This window comes from Microtus pennsylvanicus, chromosome 21, assembly GCF_037038515.1.
Source record: "Microtus pennsylvanicus isolate mMicPen1 chromosome 21, mMicPen1.hap1, whole genome shotgun sequence".
Taxonomy (NCBI): Eukaryota; Metazoa; Chordata; class Mammalia; order Rodentia; family Cricetidae; genus Microtus; species Microtus pennsylvanicus.
The window spans coordinates 13,531,089-13,552,788 of record NC_134599.1 but is presented as its reverse complement, the minus strand read 5'-3'; the positions used below and the strand labels follow the sequence as shown (position 1 = coordinate 13,552,788).

The 21,700-nt window shown below is 50.1% G+C and overlaps 1 protein-coding gene across 8 annotated transcripts in view; it reads right to left on the bottom strand.

Moving 5' to 3' along the window:
- Adcyap1r1 (ADCYAP receptor type I) overlaps positions 1–21,700 on the bottom strand; it is a 106,274-nt gene that overhangs the window by 5,094 nt on the left and 79,480 nt on the right. For 5 of the 8 annotated variants that reach the window (XM_075955745.1, XM_075955746.1, XM_075955743.1 and 2 more), the window contains 10 exons: positions 20,385–20,494; positions 19,792–19,889; positions 19,246–19,378; positions 17,833–17,986; positions 17,425–17,485; positions 16,705–16,774; positions 12,855–12,946; positions 6,534–6,617; positions 3,604–3,733; positions 931–972 (listed from right to left, as the gene is read on the bottom strand). In XM_075955745.1, coding sequence (XP_075811860.1) covers positions 931–972; positions 3,604–3,733; positions 6,534–6,617; positions 12,855–12,946; positions 16,705–16,774; positions 17,425–17,485; positions 17,833–17,986; positions 19,246–19,378; positions 19,792–19,889; positions 20,385–20,494 — 974 coding nt within the window. The remainder of the gene's footprint in view (positions 1–930; positions 973–3,603; positions 3,734–6,533; positions 6,618–12,854; positions 12,947–16,704; positions 16,775–17,424; positions 17,486–17,832; positions 17,987–19,245; positions 19,379–19,791; positions 19,890–20,384; positions 20,495–21,700) is intronic. The other 3 variants (XM_075955749.1, XM_075955748.1, XM_075955751.1) reach the window with 2 other exon arrangements.

Here is a 21,700-nt window from a genome sequence, read left to right as displayed (position 1 = left end):
AGCTCTGCGTATGTAAATGGTGGCCATGCCAAGAAAGCGTAAGGCGCCATATGCTGCTTCAGCCGGGCACCTTTATGCCGTATACACACTGCGTGACTAGAAGCAGCACCCACACCCACTCTCCCCACTTCGTGCCTCCTCTCCCTCGGCAGACTCCAGACAAGCTGCCCAGACTCCTATCTCTGGCTCTCCTAGCATCTTTAAGCAAAGCCCTCTCTGCGCTCTCTCAGTCTGCTATCATCTGATCCACATTGACCTTCTGATTGTGGATGCTTATCTTTAACCTTAGATACAAACAAGGGGAAGAGTCTGCTGAGGCCAAGATCTTTCCACTAAGCCCAGAGACTTAGGAAAAAGACTTCTCTCTCTCTGCTTGCAAACCCAAGCCACACAGCCAGTCCCCCCCACTTCCCTGGCACCCCTATCCTGGGCTCTGCTCCAGAACATTACCCCAGCAGGCTAGAGAAGGAGCCCCGAATGGTATCTCTGGGAATGAAACACCTCAGAAAGGCTCCAGGTTTCTCCTTACAGTCTCTTCTAAGTTCTCCTAGGCTCTGGGCTAGCAGGGATAGTCAGCCTGGCTTACTGGGGCTCGGTGGCACTGCCTATCCCAGCCCCATGACCTATAGGTACTACTCCTGCTCGCTAAGACATGTCGTTGGGAAAGAATGTGCCCTGGGGTTGTGCTCTCCGCAGATTCGCCTTCACCAACTATACTCTACTCTGTCTTCTGCTTCGGCCTTCGTTGCAGAGTTGGAGTAATTCTGGAACTGGTGGGGGATCCCGGGAAATGTTGGTACCACATTTCACTGACAGCTATGTCACCTGTCCTCAGTCCTCAGAACCTGAGTCGAATGAACCTGCTCCCATTCTCTTCCCCAACACCCGCCACGTGCCCTGCTGAGAAAGGTGGGAAGACTTGTGTCTTACCTCCCCATTCAAGAAGCAGTAGAGTACGGCCACCACGAAGCCCTGGGGAGAGAACACAAACATCCATGAGCCTACAAGCAAGGGACGTCCTGAGACACTGTGAGCATGTGGGAGGAACAGCAGTGGAAAAGATAGCACGAAAAAGAAAAACGTCGCAGTCTAGACGGGGTAAGACAGGCGTGTCCATGAGGCCAAATGGCTGATAGACCAGTTCCCACTGACAGGCATCTCATCTTAGACCTCACATTCACAGGCCAAATCCTTCCCATCGCTACAGACTAGCTTCATCCCATTTCCTAGGGAAGCCATTAGCCCTTTCTGGAGGAAGCCAGAATGTTCTCTGAACTCTGACACTGGTCTTCAGGCCCCCAAGAGCAGGCTCCTTCAGAACAGAACAGACCATTAGGATTTTTATCCATCACTACCCCCCTACTCTGCCCTCCCTTGGCAAGCTGCTTTTATACATAGCACAGCAACCCATGTGTGGTGAGTACTTGGCAGAGCGTGAATTCAGCTTCTCAGCACGAAACAAAGCAACCTTTTCCTGAATGCTGGAAACCAGGTCTGTAGGACCTCAGTACCCTGGGGCTTTCATTTGAAAATGTCAGATGAATGATGGCTAGACTATGCTGTCAAAGACGAAGATGGGAGCCTTCAGTGGGTTGTAACTCCTGGGTCAGAGCTTTATCTGTCATGCTCCAAGCCTTGCCAGAACATGAACTGGAAAAAAGGACTTTGCATTAAAGTTCAAGTCAGGTGTGCAGAGTTAATTTCTGATCATCACCCTAAATACCAATTTAAACAGGGAGAGATGCTCGCCTTACAACCCCCCATTAGCGTCTTTATTCACTTCCTAGCTGTGCTGCATGCACACAGTACAGCCTCCCACTCATCCCTGCTTACAGACTTGCTGCATGCACACAGTACAGCCTCCCACTCATTCCTGCTTACACACTTGCTGTGTGCACAGTATAGCCTCCCACTCATCCCTGCTTACACACTTGCTGCATGCACTCAGTATAGCCTCCTACTCATTTCTGCTTACACACTTGCTGTGTGCACACAGTACAGCCTCCCACTCATCCCTGCTTACACACTTGCTGCGTGCACACAGTACAGCCTCCCACTCATCCCTGCTTACACACTTGCTGCATGCACACAGTACACCCTCCTACTCATTCCTGCTTACACACTTGCTGCATGCACACAGTACAGCCTCCCACTCATTCCTGCTTACACACTTGCTGCGTGCACACAGTACAGCCTCCCACTCATTCCTGCTTACACACTTGCTGTGCACACAGTACAGCCTCCCACTCATTCCTGCTTACACACTTGCTGTGTGTACACAGTACAGCCTCCCACTATCCCTGCTTACACACTTGCTGTGTGCACACAGTACAGCCTCCCACTCATCCCTGCTTACACACTTGCTGCATGCACACAGTACAGCCTCCCACTCATTCCTGCTTACACACTTGCTGCGTGCACACAGTACAGCCTCCCACTCATTCCTGCTTACACACTTGCTGTGTGTACACAGTACAGCCTCCCACTCATTCCTGCTTTACACACTTGCTGTGTGTACACAGTACAGCCTCCTACTCATTCCTGCTTACACACTTGCTGCGTGCACACAGTACAGCCTCCTACTCATTCCTGCTTTACACACTTGCTGTGTGTACACAGTACAGCCTCCTACTCATTCCTGCTTACACACTTGCTGTGTGTACACAGTATAGCCTCCTACTCATCCCTGCTTACACACTTGCTGCGTGCACACAGTACAGCCTCCTACTCATTCCTGCTTTACACACTTGCTGTGTGTACACAGTACAGCCTCCCACTCATTCCTGCTTACACACTTGCTGCATGCACACAGTATAGCCTCCCACTTATCCCTGATTACACACTTGCTGTGTGCACACAGTATAGCCTCCTACTCATCCCTGCTTACACACTTGCTGTGTGCACACAGTACAGCCTCCCACTCATTCCTGCTTACACACTTGCTGCATGCACACAGTATAGCCTCCCACTTATCCCTGATTACACACTTGCTGTGTGCACACAGTATAGCCTCCTACTCATCCCTGCTTACACACTTGCTGCGTGCACAGTACAGCCTCCCACTCATCCCTGCTTACACACTTGCTGTGTGTACACAGTATAGCCTCCTACTCATTCCTGCTTACACACTTGCTGTTACGTTCCTCTGCTCGTCCCCGCACCCATTCATTTAAGGATCTGTCCTGGTACATCCAGCCCACTCAGTTCTCTGTGTCAGGCCCTAGACTGGGGCCCCCCTGTGCCAGGGACTCAAGTGGATAAGACAGAACTCCAGTCCTCATGTGGCTGGAGGACATGACTAAGATTAAGATGTGGACACGGCAGGAGGGACTTGAAGTTATCTTATCTCCAGCGCTTTATAGAACACTTTCATCTCAAGTCAATCAGCGGGACCTGGGTCAGGATCCCCAGGCACAGGGACAGCCAGACTTTGTCGCATCTTAGAGCAGCAGAAAGAACTGTAGAAGACCTATGCTCGAACACTCATGCTAAACAAACACCGAGACTGGAAGTCAAGGTGCACAGGATTATGAAGCTGGCCGTGGGTCAGAGGTCAGGGCTCAGTTTCCAATGAGCTATGCCCTCTGCATGCACCATGCCTACCTGAAAGGAGCCCAGCCCAAGCTCAAACACGAGTCTTTCCCTCTTGCTGACGTTCTCTGGAGAGAAGGCGAATACTGTGTAGTGGATTCCGAACAGTGGGATGAGCAGCAGGGTGGAGCGGGCCAGCCGTCTGTCAGGAGAAAGCGAAAATCTGCTGGGGGGTTGCAGAGCTTGGGGGCAGGGAGGGCAGAGGGTCTGTCACCAGCCCTGGCTACCTCTCAGTGCCCCTGCTCACAGACCTGCTTAGCATCCTTTACTGATACAAGGGGTTTGGGAGTGAGGGAGCCAACTAGAGCTCAGGGTTCCTAGGATGTTGTAAGGAGGGTTCCCCAGTCTTCAGGGCACCTAGTCAGTCCCCTGCAGGACCACTGAAAATATTTCATTCATAGGGCCCCCTTGTGGAATGTATAAAATCAGAAGAAAATTCAGGATAGGATTAGAGTCGAAACAAATCTGTCCTGGCTCAGAGGGAAGCCACCTGACCTCAAAAACAGCTGCCCAAAGACCCATGGAGACAGGGCTTTTCTGAGTCTGGGAATGGCTGGGGATATTGTGAGCAATATCCTAGTGACCAGGAGGAGGGTACTAGGGGTGGACCATAGAGAAACTTGGAAGGGTTTCAAAGAAGGACTTACTGATTGAGCAGGAATTCTACCTGTACAGGAGAGAGCTGCTGCTCAGGAAACTGAATCAAAGGATAAGAAGGATGTCTGACCTAAGGATGGGTGAGCCAGAGAGCCCACCACGCCTCCTGGGATCCTCTCTTGCTTTAACTCTTGCAACAGAGCCAAGAATAGGTAGGGCCCTGTCTAACAATACAGGGACAGAGGGTCACAGTGAGGACACCAAACACACGTGGGTTGGGAATGCTACTCTGGGGGAGTAAATTATCACAGGGGCTTCCCAGAGAGGGTCCCATCCCAGGACACTGGTCCCCTGTGAACCTCCCCAAAGAGCCCAGCTCTCCTCTGCAGATGCCTTTTCCTCAGCTTTATCCAGCCCCCTGGAACCACCAGCCTCACCCTATCCTGACACAGCTTAGACCTCAGAAGGGGACTGTAATATAAGGCAACCATTTGACTGGAAGCAATTCTACCATGTGCCCCTCATATCCCCTTCCCAGTCTCTCTGGGGGAAAAAATCCCTAGATTTGAATAATGCCCTTGGTATCCCAGCTTCTATTAGAGGGAAGACAAGAAAGGGGGGAGGAAAGGAGAGAGGAATAGAAGCTTGGGGTGATCTTTAGGAGAAAAGAAGCCCACAGTTGTGGGGCTCACAGTGCCTCCCTTGCTCGAAGGCAGCATATCCTATAGTCCCTACACTAGGACAGGGCCAATGGGATCTGAGTGAGTCTCTGCATGAGCCCACATGGGTTCCTAGCAGCCTGTCCTCATCATTGTCTATACCAGATGACCCTGAAGAGGGTCCTTCTTTTATCTGTTAGGTTTCACAGCAAGTACCTCCAGGCACATAGTCAACACTGGAAATGCCTGCCAGAGTCCTTAAAACCCAGTATCTCCCAGGCACCAGGGCCCATTTGTCTCTTGGTGCCCCGGATCTGACACCAGAAAGCAGCACAGAGTGTGTCTGGAGACAGAATGGAAGTGGGGAGGCCTGGGAGATGTGCCTACAAAAGCATATGCATGGCCTATCTGGGGGTCCTGTTGGGTCCTGAGCAGGCGAGGGCCCTGCTTTCCTCCTCCAACTTCCCCTCTGCAAGTGAACCCATTCCAGGTTCTTGACCCAGCAGAGAGAGAGAAAAAAAAAAAACTGGGAGCCTCCCAGGGTTCACGGCAGTCTTCCGTGTCTTGGGTTCAGACTGAGAAACTGGCTTTTGAGAAGTGTGCCAGACCCTTCCCAGTCACAGGGCAGATGCAGGTCTGGATGGAGGGTTTCGTAGGATGTGGCCCAAGAGCAGTATCTGTCTTTTCAGAGCTCTGAAGCAGGGATAACAACCAGGGACTCAGAACACTTCCGGGGCCCTTGGTAGACAGGGAAGGGGTGACAGGTGAGAGGCTTCAGGAACCCGATGTGTGGGACCTGTAACGTCTGAGCTGACTGTCTGGGAATGGGAATTCCAAGACAAGCTATGTCTTCAAACTGATTAACCTAGATAGACAGAGACATAGCCTCTACCTCTAACCTCCCACCCCAAAGAACCATCCATAGGAAGAAGAGTCCTACAGCCCCAAAAAGACCTTCTAGTGCTCAGAGTCCCCAGAACTATCGGTGGACTGTCAGGAAGGGCACACCTCCCACTGTGTGAGTATCATAGGTGACCCGGGGTGTGCTTCTTAGGATGCTCTAGGTTCCAGTCTGTGCCTTCCCAGTCATGTGACTTACTCCACCTCATCAGGCTCCAGTTTCCTTGTCTAGAAAATGGAGACAGTGCAAGAAGCCACTGTACGGGGTCCTTGTGGGGACTAAACTCAGTCAAGAAGCACATGATGTGCTCAACGCATAGTGAACTCATCCCAACTCTGAGCTCTTACAGTTCGGCAACTGCCAAGACCAAAGCCCAGAGAAGTGGGGATCTGAGGTTGCCCACGCTTCTGTCAGCGGTCACTGACTCCTTACTTGGGAGCTGGGGTTTGAGGAAGGACACACTTCCACCAGCAGCCATTAACTGCTCACTATGGAATGAGTCAGGCATCAGGATAGCCACGAAGTCAAGATGTCCCTGCAATGTCACAGCTCCAATATCCACATGCCCTCCAGCGCCACCCACAAAATTGCAGAGAACTCACAAGACACATCAACATGCAACAGCCAGGAACAGGGCAAGCTGGGAGGCTCCGGGTGGCCCTCCACACTCCTCCAGCCCGACGGAAGACAAGGGCAGGCGGTGGCAGCAATAGCAGCATGCATCCCCCACCCCTCCAGGGCACCCAGCCACAGCCACGGCCACAGCCACGGCCACACACACTTACAGAGTAATGGTGGATAGTTCTGACATCTTGCAAGAGTGCTGCTGAGCCCGCTGTGGCTTGCAGTAGCATTTCTGCACGCAGCTGCTGGGTGTGACAAGATTAGCACTTCTGTCAGCTGGGGACACTGGGCAACGAAGAAACTGCAGTAGGGCTTGGGAAGACTTAGTTCATGGGGCGCAGGGAGGACAGAGAAGTGAGGGAATGGGGACAAGCTAAGGAAGTCACGCAGAGGAGAACGAGGAAGCTAAGGACTCAAACAGAGTCAGCTCTGGACAAAGGAATGTATGTCCATAAGTATATGTGTGTATGCATGGTTCTCTCTCTCTCTCTCTCTCTCTCTCTCTCTCTCTCTCTCTCTCTCTCTCTCTCTCACACACACACACACACACACACACACTCACACACCGGGACCACTAGTAGGCAAGTAGTATTAAAAGGCTGGGAATCAGACAGGGAGTCAGAGGTCATCTCTGTGTCAGGCCCAGACTCAGAACGTGCATGGCTTTGCCAAGGTCACTCAGTAAGATGAGCAGCTGGAAACTCGGGCTGGGGACCTCATACATGGTTGGCACAAGAGAGACAGAGTTCCAGGCTTGTTAGCAAAGATTACCATGGCTGTTCTGATCATCTCCTCTTTCCCCGCCCCCAACTCCTCTCAGTTTGAGGACACACAGGACAGTAGAGGCGGGCCAGTCTTAATGAACTGTTCGTCTGACCTGTATTTACCTACTAATATAGCCACTGCCCTAGCTAATACTCAAATCAAAATTAATCAAAATCCAATCGAATGAAGACTCTACTATCTCAAAATTCCAGTCACAGTATCAGAACTTCATAATCACGCATGGCTAGTGGTGACCATGTGGATACAAAACCACAGAACACTTGAGGAACTCCACAAGTCAGCATGAAGCTAGACTACTCCATCCAGGTATATGGACAAGGGGTGAAAAGCAAAAGCCTGAGAGGCGGCCCTGTTGTTCTCCTTCACAGAGGCATCTACTACTATTCTCCTGCCTCTGCTGATTCTCATGCTTGAGCTGGCATAAGCCAGGGACACTAGTTTCCCTATCAGAGATGAAGAATCCTGTCACCTTAGATAACAAGTTACCTACCCACAGAGGGCTCTGGAGCACCTCAGACTGGTGAGTGAAGGCATTGATCAGGTGTGGATTAGATGCTAATGGAGACACGTATGCAGGAGCAATTAGGTCCTTCATATTCAGAGACCTGTCTTCTGACACCAGCTGGATGTAAAGGCAACTACAATCTGGGGACACTCTACTCGGCTGAGGCAAGGACTTGCATGGCGTATTTTCAGATGAGGCAAATGCAAGCCTGCCCAGCCGGCCATTCCTTTCCAGGCCTGCGGTACTCATTGTATAAATGGCATCTTTTATCTCAAAACGCCTATGGAGGGGGGGTGCTGTATTTTGTAAGTGTTCTTTGATGCCTTGCTACTCAAGGGGTCCGCAGATGAGCAGCAGGAATAGTACCTGACTGCATATCACTAACAGACTATGGTGCCACTCTGGTCAGCTGCCCTGCCAGCTCAGGAGCTGCCCTTCAGCCTCAGCCTGGGGGTGTACTGGAGAAGCCCTATAGCAAGGTTATTCATGAGAAGGCTCTTGTGTGTTCTCCGTAAATGACAGTGGACTGGAGTATGCGTGCAGGTATGTGTGTGCGTGTGTATGGAGAAAGAGAGAGATATATAAATAAGTAAATAAGGATCGCGGGGTCAACAGGAACAGCGGCTATTCTTGCCTTGTCCTCTCCCTCATCCAGACCAAGTGGCTGACAACCCTAAACCCTGGCTGAAGCAGACAGGGTCAGTCTAAGACACCACACCCCCCCATATCTGCTGCCCAATTTCTGCCACCTTGAATTCCAAGCTTTAGTTTTCCTCCCCCAAGACCTCTCCTTTTTTTTTTCAAAACTGTCACATATTCCTCCATCTTGGGGTTCCTCAACATTTTACAGTGAACACAGACTCCTCTGGTTTTCTTTTAAAAATTCCTGACAATAAATAACCAAACGATAATTTAGTGATATGTTCACTGGGATGGGTCGCCTTGATGGAAGATGAAGGTCACATCAAGGAACAGCAAAGGCAAGAGTGACATCCAGGGGACTCTCAGGGAAGACTATCCACAGAAGGAGGGCAAGAGAGTCTCTCCCAAACCCCTGCCCCTGGCCTGCAGTGACTCACAAACAGTCTCACTGAACAGCAACAGGACCAGCAGAGGCAGGAGAGCTGACCCAGACAACGAGAAAGGCAGGGTGTAGGACTCCCAGGATAACCAGGCAAGAGTAGAGAAAGGGTTCCTCTAGAGATACACTCAGGCCAACCTGGAAGACAGCCCTGAGTCCAAGGAAGCACAGGAGACTCAGACAGAAGTGGGAGTTGGCCTGTGGGAATTTGGCCAGTGGCTGGTGCAGCTGAGCCCCCTCTGCAAGTCAGGGAAGTCTTGGCTACTAGGTCCAGCTCTGACATGGTTTCTCATCATCTGTGGGAAGGTCAGGGCTATTCCAGGTTCTCAGCTCTCTCGTCTATCCTGGGGATCTGGTGCAAGGTTAATACAGTGCCTTCTGCGTGAGGGGTAGCTGGACTGCAGCCCAGGAAACATCCAATAGGATATTAGACAGACAAGTATCCATGCCCTGTGCAGATCGCACTCCCATCATCTTCGCCTCTGAGCCTAGGAATCCATGTACTACTGCTTCCTTGGCAGTCTGTAGGTCATGGTGGTCTCCTGATGCTAAGCTCACCTGCACCTTCAGAACACTGCCCAGGCCCCAAGAAATATTCCCTAGAAATAGCATGGCTCATTCAACTTCCTCCTCCAGCAAGGAGACAGAATGAGCCTGGGATCCCAGAGGATGTCCATACCATTCTCAAGGCTTTATAGCCACCGACTTACCGGGTGGTTTTCTTTTCCTGGGTTTCTCAGGATAACAGTTTCTCCAAACCACCCCTGATAGAAGTCTGGGGGCAGACACTCATTGACAGGGTGGGGGTAATGGGGTACAGGGACTGGAAGGCTGTACCTGTAGGGCCAAATCCTTGTCTTAATATCCTGATTGAAGGGCTGCCTGCACATACAGAGCCTGTCCTGGGAGGAGGTGGAAGAAGCCCTGGGGGGGGGGGGGACTGCACAGAGTTTTTCCCTCATCACCTCAGACCTAAGAGGTAGCTTCCAATGCACACCTCGGAAATTAGAGCCAGGCCATGTCAGGGCTGGACTGAGCCATTCCTTTCTCAGTCAGAGTCTTCCAGAAAAACCTCCTTCTCCTCCACCCTTCGGAGTCGGGGAGCTGTGCCTAGCAGAAACTCAGGCTTCAGGCCAAAACAAAGCAACCCTGCCCAGGCCAGGGTTGAATGCTTGCACAGCCCTAACCTGAGCCCCTGCTGCCCCTAACACAGACCGAAGCTCCCCTGCCCTCTACAGGGTCGCACATCCAGCAGATCCTTCAAGGCTGAGCCAGGAGCAGCTTGGTTGACAGTGGACAAGCCCTTAGTATCTGCACAGCTGGAACCAACCTACAGGAAAGGGGGTGAATGCTGGTCTGAGGGCACAGGCAGGGGGTCCTCTCGGGCTTTCTTGGGGACTCTCAGTCTTAAATTTGTTCTGGAAACAGAGGAAAAAAACCAGAGAGCTGTTGTGGGGAGGTCGGACTGGTCTTCACAGCAAAATACATACATCTGGGGTCACAGGCATAGCCTTGGAGTCTCCCGCCATGCCCTGCCCACCCCAGATTCTCCCTCCAACCCAGTGCAGGCACCTATTCTTAGAGTCAGCTTCCCTAAAGCCCTGAGAGTGGGATACTTTTATAGGGAGGCCGTCTGAAGCCTACCAAGTATCTTTATCCAGGAAGTCTTTTATTGTACACACTGGCTTAACCCTATCATTCACAATCTGTGAATTCCCTGAGACCAGGAAGGGTGACTGAAGCCAGCACTGATGCCAACTGCCTGCACTGTGGCCACAGCTTAGCTCCTCCCTGCTGGATTTGCCAACCTTCATGGAACACTAACTTCCTCCGCTGTAAAAGGGCCTTCTAGTTAGGGCTAGCTTGCTCAGCTTGCCAGTGTGATTGTAAGCATCAACTGTATGCAAGTGTTTTTACATCAGCAGCTCTCAGAGGCTTTGTCATCAGGATCAGTGAGGTCCTCTTAACCCCGGGAACACTCAGACACATAGCTGAATTCAACAGGATCAAGCTAATCCCTTGTCTAGCCTTACAAATATCATCTACCTGAGTTTTTCATCTTTGAAGCTGGAGACTATCATAGTTTTGGGGGTTTTTTCCTACCAAATAGCACTGGTCAAACCTAGAAAGTGCTGTTTTTACGCTAAGAAAGAAAACCAACTAGCTGTTTCTTCATAGTTCTGGACTAACATGTGAATATAAATATAACTATATAAAGCATGTGCTAATTACAAGTGGTTCTTATCTATGCATTAGGAAAAACCACTGTTCTTTCCCATAAGGCCAGGGGCAGCAATTGTTATTATCCAGGGCAGGGCTTATGGCAAATGAGTGATCAGGGTTCCCAGAGCTTCCTTGGGTGTGTCTCTGCATAGGCATAGGGAGAAGCTAGAAGGATCTTCACATTCAGCCCAAAGAAGATGGCTCAGAGCTTCAGAGCAAGACACAGATCCTACCAGGAAGCGGAGGAGACTGAGGAAGGTTGATAGTGTTCAGGAGAAAATGAGGCGAGATTAGCTTCTCACCAGCTCCAATGACAAAAGGTGACAGTCAGCAGGAGAGCCAGCTCACAAGACAAGCAAGAGAAACTGAGGCTGGGCATAGAGGCACGACTTTAACAGGAAGGTAGCAGATGGGAGAAGGGGTCTGCTTCGTGACTGCCTGAGACAAGGTTTTCTCTCCAGTGCAGAGCTAGAAGCAAAAGAACCACTGCCCTAACAAGAGGTCATGACTTATAGCAATAACTTCCTATTATTGTCACCTACAGATAAGGAAGGGCCGTCAAAGAGTAGTAAATAAATAAATAGCTGACAAAACATGAAAAAACAGACAAGTAAAGGGTTGCCTAAATAAATAAATAAACCAGATAAATAAATAAATAAAAATAAAACATGGCAAAACATGAAACAGGCATAGGGGAGAACAGGAATATAACCACAAAGGTGTCCTTTTTCAATTGTATAGTTATTGCAGAGGTAAAGAACATATAGTATATATAATAAAGACCCTGTGCTACCCACTGGCACAGGGAAACAGTGGTTGCTGTCTCCCACGAAGGAGCCTCAAGGAGGAGGATCTAGGACTCAATCTCTTGGCAGCACTTCTTTTCTCCCTAGGAGACTGACTGGCAAGCATCCTCAGCTTCACTCTCTCTGCTGTCCCCCTCACTTTACTCAGGGAAGCCAGCAAGGTTGCACACCTCAGGCTGAGTCTATAATAAAGACCCCAGTGGCGCGGTGAGAGTCCCATGGCAACCCTCATCTACCCTCAGCTGCTACCATGCCCTTCCAATCAGCCTGGCAGACAGAGCCTGTGACCTTTCTCTTTAGCGTTAGAAGTGTCTCCCCACGCCACACCCCATTCCTGAGGCAGGATGGAGGGTGAGTCAACAGGATCTCTGTCTGATTTCAGAATGGGAAGGGGCAGGATCCAGGTGGGGGGGTAGTGACTGCAACTGACTTTTGGGAACTCAAATGCCTATAAGCCAAATGTCTATAAGCGTAGCGAAAGCCTTGCACTCAGTGGCAGTCACAGAACCAATGCTCCTCTGCTAGGGACGAAGGGGGCGGAGGCAGAAGGCCAGGCAGATACAGAGGTGGACAGTGCTGTTCTGAAGGAAGGCGGAGGAAAGAGAATCCCCATGCAGAGCATGACCAAGGAGAAGGTCCCCCTGCTGACTGCCAGGCACTTAGCAGCTTCTGCATAGTGGATGAGGGGGCGTGGCCTGTCACAGCCAGGCCTCCAATGGGCTCATCTTCCCACAGAACCAGCATCCCCAAAGGAAAGCCAACTTCTAAACAACCAAGACCCTAGCTGCCCCAGGGACTCGGGAGTTCTCCGCTGCCTTTCCTGCGACCACAGAGGCTCTGTCGGTCTTTCTCTCTCCTTCCCTTTTCATGCAGGGCTCACGGAGCTGAGGAGCTCGGGTTGGCTGAGGCCTGGGAGGGCAGTTGTAGTTCACGGGCACTTTAATGAGGAAGAAATCTTGCAAATCCCCATGCTAGGTCAACCTGCCAGCGAAGTTCAAGCTCTGTCCTGCCTGTGACCCCGAGTGCAGGCCATGTGGTCGGAAATGGCTGTGGCATCCACAGAGCCACATGACATACTTACAAGTAGATGCTGGACTCATTGCCTCCCATGTCTGGGGACTGCAGCTTCTGTACCAGGATGATGATGATGCCGATGAAAAGCACAAAGTTCACCTGAGCAGGGAAGGAAAGGCAAACTCGAGTCTCTGTCCAGCCTGGTATTCCCCACCACCAACAGGACCCTCTCCCAGCCAGGCAAGTTGCCTTGCAGAGTTCTAAGGCTCCCACTGAGTCATCCAAAGGAAAAGAAAGAAATAAAAAAAAAGAATTCTATGCAAAAACCTGGAAATAGAGAACACGGGGAGTAAATCGGGAGGCAAGGCCTGTCTGAAAGAGAAAGGAGAGAAGGCTAAGGTGATGGAAAAGCACAGCTAAAGGGGTGACTGCGCAGGTGACCCCAAACTCAGCAGATGGTGGGGATACGGGCCTGCAATCCCAGCACTTGCAAGGCCAAAGCAGCAGGAGCAGGTATTCCAGGGTAGCCTGGGATACTTAGCAAGACCCTGCCTCGGAGATAGGGTGGGAATAAGGAGAAAGTTCAAGTTCAGAGTTGCAGGATCCAGGGAAGCAGGGAGAGCAGTCTTAATTAGAGGACTGCCTGGGAACAGCAGGAGCAGCATGTGCCATCAGGGACAGCTGCTTCCCAAACAAAGTGGGAAGCTGCTTGTGTACTGCGAAAGGAGGAGGAAGGGCTGCAAATACATGCAAAGGAGGCACAACAAGCAGACAGCAAGCACAGCGACATCTCTGGGCCGGAGCCAAAGTCGCCCTTAAGAAAAGAACAACACAATTCTATTTAAAAAACAACAACAGCTCCTGAGAACAACTAGGGATGCGAAAGCTGGAGAGGTCTTAGAACTGCTGCACACCAAAGGGGATGCTGCGCAGGTAGAGTCAGGAGAAAGAAACGGGAAGGATAGGCGGCTTGATCGAGAGGGGACCCTGTCTGTGTTCTTTGTCTCACAGATCTATGAGAGCAAGAAAGACACCCCTACTCTGCTGTGCTTGCTTCTGCTGCTGCTGTCTAATTAATGCTTGAACAAACTCTGCAAATCGTGCTAAGGAGAAAGTACCATTAAATATTGGGGGAGGGAGAGAAAGAGGACAGCACAAGAGATAAACAGACTATTTCAAATCATGTAAGAACACTGACCGAAAGCAGGAAACTAAAACGAGCAAGAACAACTCACTAAGAGATGGAAGGTCTGAGAAGAGCAGAAAGTTCAGAAGGAAACTTACAGATCGTCAAAAGTATACCCATTATAAAACATTAGGCCCAGATAATTTTACGAACTTGTCAGGAAAATGCAATCCCCTGAAATATAAATGTTTCATAGCAAATAAAAACAAACTCTCAAAAGATCTTGCTACACACACACACACACACACACACAGAGAGAGAGAGAGAGAGAGAGAGAGAGAGAGAGAGAGAGAGAGAGAGAGAAGAAAGGTAGCTCAGCCAATAAAACCTTACAAGCATGAGGACTGGGTTTGATCCCTAGAACTTGTGTTAAGAAAACAAAAAGAAAGAAAAGATAGGTGTGACAGGAATGCTTGTCATCTGAGGGCTGAATGGCAGACACAGGCAGATCCTGGGCTGTATTCCAGCCAGTGAGGAACCCTTCAGAAGAAACCCAAACGGGCAGAATTCTGAAGAATTGTACTAGAGACTGATCTGTTCTCTCCTCCCCATTCCACACATAAGTATACACACACGGGAGGGGGGGGGGGACAGACATACCCCCAACAGAAACTGAGCATGGTGACACATACCTACAGTTTCAGACCTCAAGAGATGGAAGAAGGAAGATCATGAACCTGAGGCCAGCCTTGCTTACGTAGTGAGACCCTGTTTCAAACGGCAAAACAAAACAGAGCCAGGCAGGAACAGAAAATAAATTCACACTGACATATAAGATACATGGAGAACAATGCAGAGATTTTTAAGGAAAACATTCGCAAAGAGAATTTGGTGGTGCATGAAAAGAGGAAGCAGATCATGACCACAGAGATTTCATCATAGGAATGCAAAGAAATGTACTATTTTGCAGTCATCCCTAGGAGACTGGCAAATAATTAGTAATAGACATATCATATCAGACACAGGGAGCACAGGTGAGCACTTCTGCTCCTTGTCCACAGCCGTGTGACTAGTAAACACTCTCTGTCCCAGAACCTTGTTCCTAGCGATCTATCCCAAAGACCTAAGTACTTGTGCTCAGAGCCAGACACAAAGGTATCCCTGGCACTAGAGACAAAGCGGACTGGTAGGTGATACTGCTCTGTCAAAGGGCAGCATCTCGTCAGCACATGTGAATAAGTGCAATACCCGTGCTCGGCTTCATAACAACACACACGAAAGCCAGCCAGGAAAAACCCTTGCCCAATTGCATGCAAGACAACTGCCAAAAACTAGAGCAAACATTGTCCTCCATAAAAACAAGGAATAAAAGGAACAGATATTGGGAAAGATGGGCAAAGCTGTTTTCATTTACAGGTTACATAATTTCCCATGTAGAAACCCCATGTGAACCAAATAAAGAGGGATTAAACTCATGAGAGAATTCAAAAATGTAACCCAGCCAAGAAATCACAAAAACTGATCACTTCTCTACATGGCCCCAATAACCTACCGGTTACCACAGTGATGGAAAGATCCCTGGATTCCACTAAGGCCCAGGCTGGGGAACACCTCAGAGGAAGCAAATGGCAGCAAGAAAGACTGGCAGCCAGGGAATGTTGTGATGTTCTTGGAGAATATCTATTTCCCTCCAAACTGGTACATAGTTCGAGACAGAGCTCCACCAGATTTTTTTCTGACAACGTAGTAAGGATACTCAAAAATCTACCTGGGTGAATGTGCGGGAAATGTTCAATAGAACAAAGAAGAAATTTACATATAAGGTGGTGAAACATGCAGGGTCAGAGTAGCTGTCCCTGCCACCTGCGCAGGCATCTGAGTAGCACAAAGAGGTCTCCAACACTGTGCATAGGTGTTTGGGGTAAATAACTTTCCAGCATATAAGATTCCGTAATAAGACTGAGAATTGGAAATGTGGAGCCATCAAAAATAGAAAAGTAGAGAAATGGATAGCAGTTTTAAAAAGACAAGAAATAAATACATCAGTTCTTAAAGATACATTGATCATCGAAACCACAACCGTGTTGTGAAGAAATTAGGAGGAGATTGGTGGGAAAACTTGAGCTGACTGAAATCCTCCATAAACAAGAAGGGAGGCTGGGGACTGTAGAGATGAAGGTTGAGGATCCCAATGCAACAGTCACGCTGGCCTGGGAATACGACAAAATAGCAAAGAGGCGTCACTGCTCCTCATCTGATCCGAGAGACAATCTGCCGGAGGACAGAGACGTTCACAGGAATGTCCAAAATAAGTGCAAGCCACCAAAGGGCTATTTGGAAGTGCTCGGGCCCACTAACAACACAGAGAAACAGACACACCGTGCAGAAGTCAGCGCCGCCTCCACAGGCGGCCCATCAAATGACTGGCACTGCAAGTACACAGTGTCTGGGGAACAAAGCCACCAAAGGGGACACGAGCTATTGAAGCATTTTTGCAAAATGGCGGAGGATCCGAAATGTTAAATGTATACCCTTTGACCAGCAATCTGTAGAGAGTTACTTTAAAGAAAAACTTAGAAATACTCAAAATTACATGTGAAATTATTCCTAGTAACACCTTTCATAATAATTAAAAATGGAATAATACGTCTGGCTTAACCCTAGAGGGAATAACTTAGTAATGTGTGCATCAGTGTTACAGCATATACTACAGCTGTGACAGAGCTTATCTTTCTGTTCCCGGTATTCTCTTTGTCTGCCTCTCCCTTCCCTTTGTCCCCAGGACACTCACCATTATAGAACCAACCACAGGGCCTTTGATGACCCACCACAGGGCCGTGCTGTCGTTCATATCCCAGCAGCTGAAAGATGGCAAAGAGGAGACATCATAACAGACCCTGCAGAGCATCACGTGACAGGAGGAGCCTGTACTTTTCTCCCCCTGTCACCCCTGGCCAGGGAGATCTGGAGTAGAGGTGGGCACTAGAAGAATACCCCTCACCCCTCACCCCTCACCCCTCACCCCTCACCCCTCACCCAAGGCTTTATTGCTGTTGTTCTGCTCCTTTGTCAGAAACTGGAGCCCAAGAATCAGGGTTACAGTGGGATCCCTGGAAGGGACATGCCTCCCATTCAGATCCGGGGTTCTTAGGATGACCTTGGGGTTGAGAGTGACCTCACCTTCCACGCTCTTCCTCCTTCTCTCCAAAGGATACCAGATGTTCAGAGTAACCCCAAACCAGATGGGCTCAGAAATGTACCCATTCTCTTGCTGGGTTGTCACTTAAGACAAGGCTGACCACAAGGGGTGAAGGCTGAGAGGAACCTGGGACCAGGCTTTGGTCTGGGGCTGAGACAGGTCTGATCAAACAGGCTGAGGAGTCAAATGCTACCCAGGGCTGGGGTTTGTTCAGAACAACACTGGGGAGGTCATGTGAAACCAGGCAAGCACTGAAGCCCATGCCTGAAATGTCCTCAGTATCACAGCCTGACTTCCTCCAGAGGTACTCACCCTGCATCATCGAAGTAGAGCCTCAGCACAGCCCACACAGTCACACACACAGTAGGGGTCCCTGAAGAATGACAAAAGGAAGTCTAACTTGCTTGGGGTACTTTTAGCCTGGGACAGGGATTTCTGGGGGGACCCTGTTACACCTCATCTCCAGCTTTCCTTCCATTTCACCCAGCTTCAGGCCCTTTGGTCTCCCAAGATGATTCCTGGGTATAGCTCTCCCTCAGAAAATGAGGTCCCCAAGGGAAGAAAGTAAAATAGAAAATGGTTCTAAGAATAAACAAGAAGTCCACATCCTTCTTGTGAAGTGAGGGCTCTGTTACCTGATGTTTTGTAAACCTGGAACCAAAGGTACAACTCTGACTAGGAGGCCTGAGCCCATCCAGACTGACCCAGCCAGGAACCTACCCCAGCCAATAATGGTGTACCAGTAGAAGTATCTCCTCTCAGGGAAGAAGGTCTCCACCAACAGTGTGAAGAGGTACAGGCCTTCAATGAACAGCCAGAAGTAGTTGGACACCACGCAGTAGTGGAAGAAAACCATGACAGCTTTACATTCCACCTACAGTGACAGCCAGAGGAACAGTTGAGCTCTCTGCCCTGCCCCCAGATAAATCCTGAAATCCAGCTCCACACAACATGGGGAAATTTGGAGGTCTATCCGTACCGACATACTCAGCCTCAGGCATCCCAAGGAACTAAGGTTATAGACATTCCTGGATGGAAGAGGCAGAATACACAGCATCCTAAGACTCAGGAGAACCTCCCCAGCACGGAAAACGCTATGTACAAGGACAGGTGATAACAAGCTAAAGCTCCAAGCTCCTCCTTCCCACCCTCTCGCCCCTTACCCAGCACTGCAAGCCAGGTAAATAGGAAGAGAAACAACCAGCAATCTTCACAGGAGACTGCTTACAAAATGAGGAGCTGGACACATCACAGGTAGAGACACACCTTGGCCATGGGAAATCTCTTCTCAAACAGATCCTTAAAACATACCCTTGCAGTGAAGGCCCCATGTTTGGCTTGTACTTATCCCGCTCTAGCCTAAGCCAGTTCTCTGCATATACCTCCTTCACACACCTGTGCTTGGGAAGGTGTCTGCAAAAACCCTGCACACTGGCACAAGATTCCACATGGCTGATTACAGAGCAAAGGACTGGGTAAGCCCTGTCTGAGCCTCATCCTCACACGGCCTTCCTGGCCCAAGGTCCAGGCTGAGGGTCTGTGTAGCTGGATTTTTTCTTTGGGCTGCTAGCTCACAAATAGTGACCAAGAGACTTATTGTTAATTATGAAAGCTCTGCTTTAGCTAAGGCTTGTCCCACTAGCTCTTAAAACTTAAATGAGCCTGCCTTTAATAACCTATGCTTTACCATGTTGCTTTTTACCCTTCTTTCATCCTGTATGTCCAACTCCCTCCATGTTTCCTTGGCTTCTCCTCTGTGCCTCAATTCCCTGTCCTCTTCCTTTCTCTCCCCAAAAATCCCGCCTATACCTCCTGCCTAGCTATGGGCTGTTCAGCTTTTTATTACACCAATCACAGCAATACACCTTCACACAGTGTATAAATATCCCACAATAGGCTTGACTGTGTTTTGGCTGGGACTGAAGTCATATACTGAGTACTGTAACCACTGCAAAGGTCCTGAACTTTCACCTGACCTGGGATAAGGTTTTCACCTGCAGGAACACCTCCCTGTAGGGTGCTAACAGGGCAGAGTCCCGGGGTGGCTAAGATGCTAGCAGTGCAGAGTCCCAGGGTGGCTAGGGTGCTAACAGGGCAGAGTCCCAGGTTAGCTAGGGTGCTTGGCACACTTACGGTGGAGACGAAGCAGTGACTGCTGTCCTGCTCGGCATACAAAATCCAGTCTTTGATGAAGACAGAGATGGCTCTCAACATGAAGGACACGAACAGGTTCATGTGGATGAAGTTGCGGGTACAGTGTAGTTTCCTACACGGACCAGGGTGGGAAGGCCATGAGCTGCATGGCATTTCACACCCTGGGGGGAGTAGGGGGTAGAATCTGCTCTGGGCCTACTTAGGGCCTGTCTTAATGGGGTCTCTCTCCCAGACCACCCTCTCCTACCATCTTAATAATCCTCTGCCTTCCCCACCATGGTCATCTGCTGGCCAGACTTCTCCTTTCTCCAGCCTCTCTACCAGGGAGATTAAGGCAAGCAAAGGAGATTTCTGGAAGGGACTGGGCAGACCATGTGATCCTAGATGCCTGAGCTGCCCTCCCAGGCCACCCATCTGCTATGCTAAGGACAGGGCCTGCCTTCCAGGGGACATTCCAGGGATGGAGAGAGGTAAGCACTTGGAGCAGGATGGACGATTCTGGCTGCAAAACCACTGGGCACTCACCGGAAGCGGCACAAGATGACCATGGCAGTGGTGAGGGTGACGAGGGACGTGCTGTAGCCGACTGTGTAGAGGGCCTTCACCGACAGGTAGTAATAATCCTGGAGCAGAGCAGGGCACAGGACACACAGGGTTCCGCTTGGGACCAGGCACTGCCTCCCTAGGACCCACACCTAGCATCCCAGACCAGGGCCTGCCCATCTATAGGCCGAACATCTCCCCCTTCTCTGCCATCATTCCACTCTTGCTGGATGCCTGCTCCTCTCGGCGAAGGGTCAGGACTCTAAACATGTTCAGACTGTATTGAAGGCAAGAGCCCTGATCAGTCTGAACAGAATGCAGCCTTAGCCGCCTGAAGAAGAGCGGAAGAAACTCCCTGCTAGCCCCAGAATCAAGCCCTCAATTGCTGGGCTATATGCAAGGCAGTGTCCTGAAAAAGCAGCCAGGGTTGAGGGGACTTGTGGTGGACAACCCTCGCCCCCAGCAGGGTGAGTGAACATCCTAACCTCCATGCTTCAGGCTCAGTATACAGCGGGTGCTCATGAGTGCTGCCCAGAGTCCCGAGCTCCTCAGAACTAACCCACCATCTGACTTACCTGATCCCCAGACTCGGGCTCATAGTCATCAAACCCACAAGCATCGAAGTAATGGGGAAAGGGTTCTGACCAGCCATCCTCTGTGCAGTTCCGGCCCACGACCCCCATGTCTGCAGAGAACAGAAAGCCAAGCAAGGTATGCGAATGACTTTAAGGGACTCTGAGAATGATTTCATAATGGGAAATCCGCGTGTTCACCTGGAGGCTCGAGTTAGAAAGCACAAGATGGAGTGACTGCTGAAGACCTGGCATTCATCCCTCACTAATGACAGCAGGGGTGCAGTAGAACCCTGACCCCTTAGCCAAGCGTCCAGCATGCCTGTATCTCTCCTGCAATATTCCCAAACACTCACCAGAAGAGGATTCGGAGCCTGCCCCTGGGGCCCTGGATCAGCACTTCTCAGAGGGTCAATGTGCAGACAGAACCACCTAGAAACTCGCCACAAATGCTGCTTCCAAACCCTACCCCAGTCCCAGACTCAGGGACCCTAACACGGCATCCAGCATGTCCGAGACCTCCTTGAGTGATGGTGGGGTGAGGATTCGGCACATTTGAGTGCAGAACTCTGAGCCTCCCAGCAGTTGGAACATCTCACATGGATGGGGCACCTGAGTTCATTGCTTTTTAGCAAGCCCAGGCCTACTCTCTCTTCCTTTCAACCTTACAAATCTTGGAGGGCCTTTGTTGGTGTTTCCTTGCCTTACAGGGTTTTGTAGTCTGTCTCCTGTCATCAACGTGCATTCATTCCCTTTGGATTGACTTTAAGGCCATTGTGTGGGATGCTGGAGGGCAGAACAGTCACGGTTACCGAAAAGGGCATTTGCTACCTACAAAGCAGAGTGGAGGCTATTTTTTTATGTGAGTGGGTTGCTTCAGCCTGGAATGACATCATGTCATTATGAGTCGGTGAGAACCACTAAGGTCCAGGGAAGCACAGGACAAGGAGGCCTTTTCTTCTAGCTAGCTCCAGATTCTTGTCCCTAGTTGGCAGCCCAAGAGTTACCCATCTCTTAGGAAACATCAAAAGGAACAGGGCTTAGGGTAGTTTGAAATCTACCTAAGAGAACAGAACAGCATTTTGTTTTGTTTTTAAACTTGAGCTGTGCACTCCTGGTCAGTTTGTGGGCGCAGTAGAGTGCGGATTCTGGGGCCTCATCCTACAGTCTCTGATATAGTCAGTTTATGGGTTTCAAAGACCAGCGACTTGTGTACGGTAAGAGACCACGGTGGGTAGGGAGTTTGGAGCACATACTTCTAGAAAATATCCTGTCCTCTGTGAGTAAGGTGGCCTCTAGGGAGCTCAATGAGGAGGGGG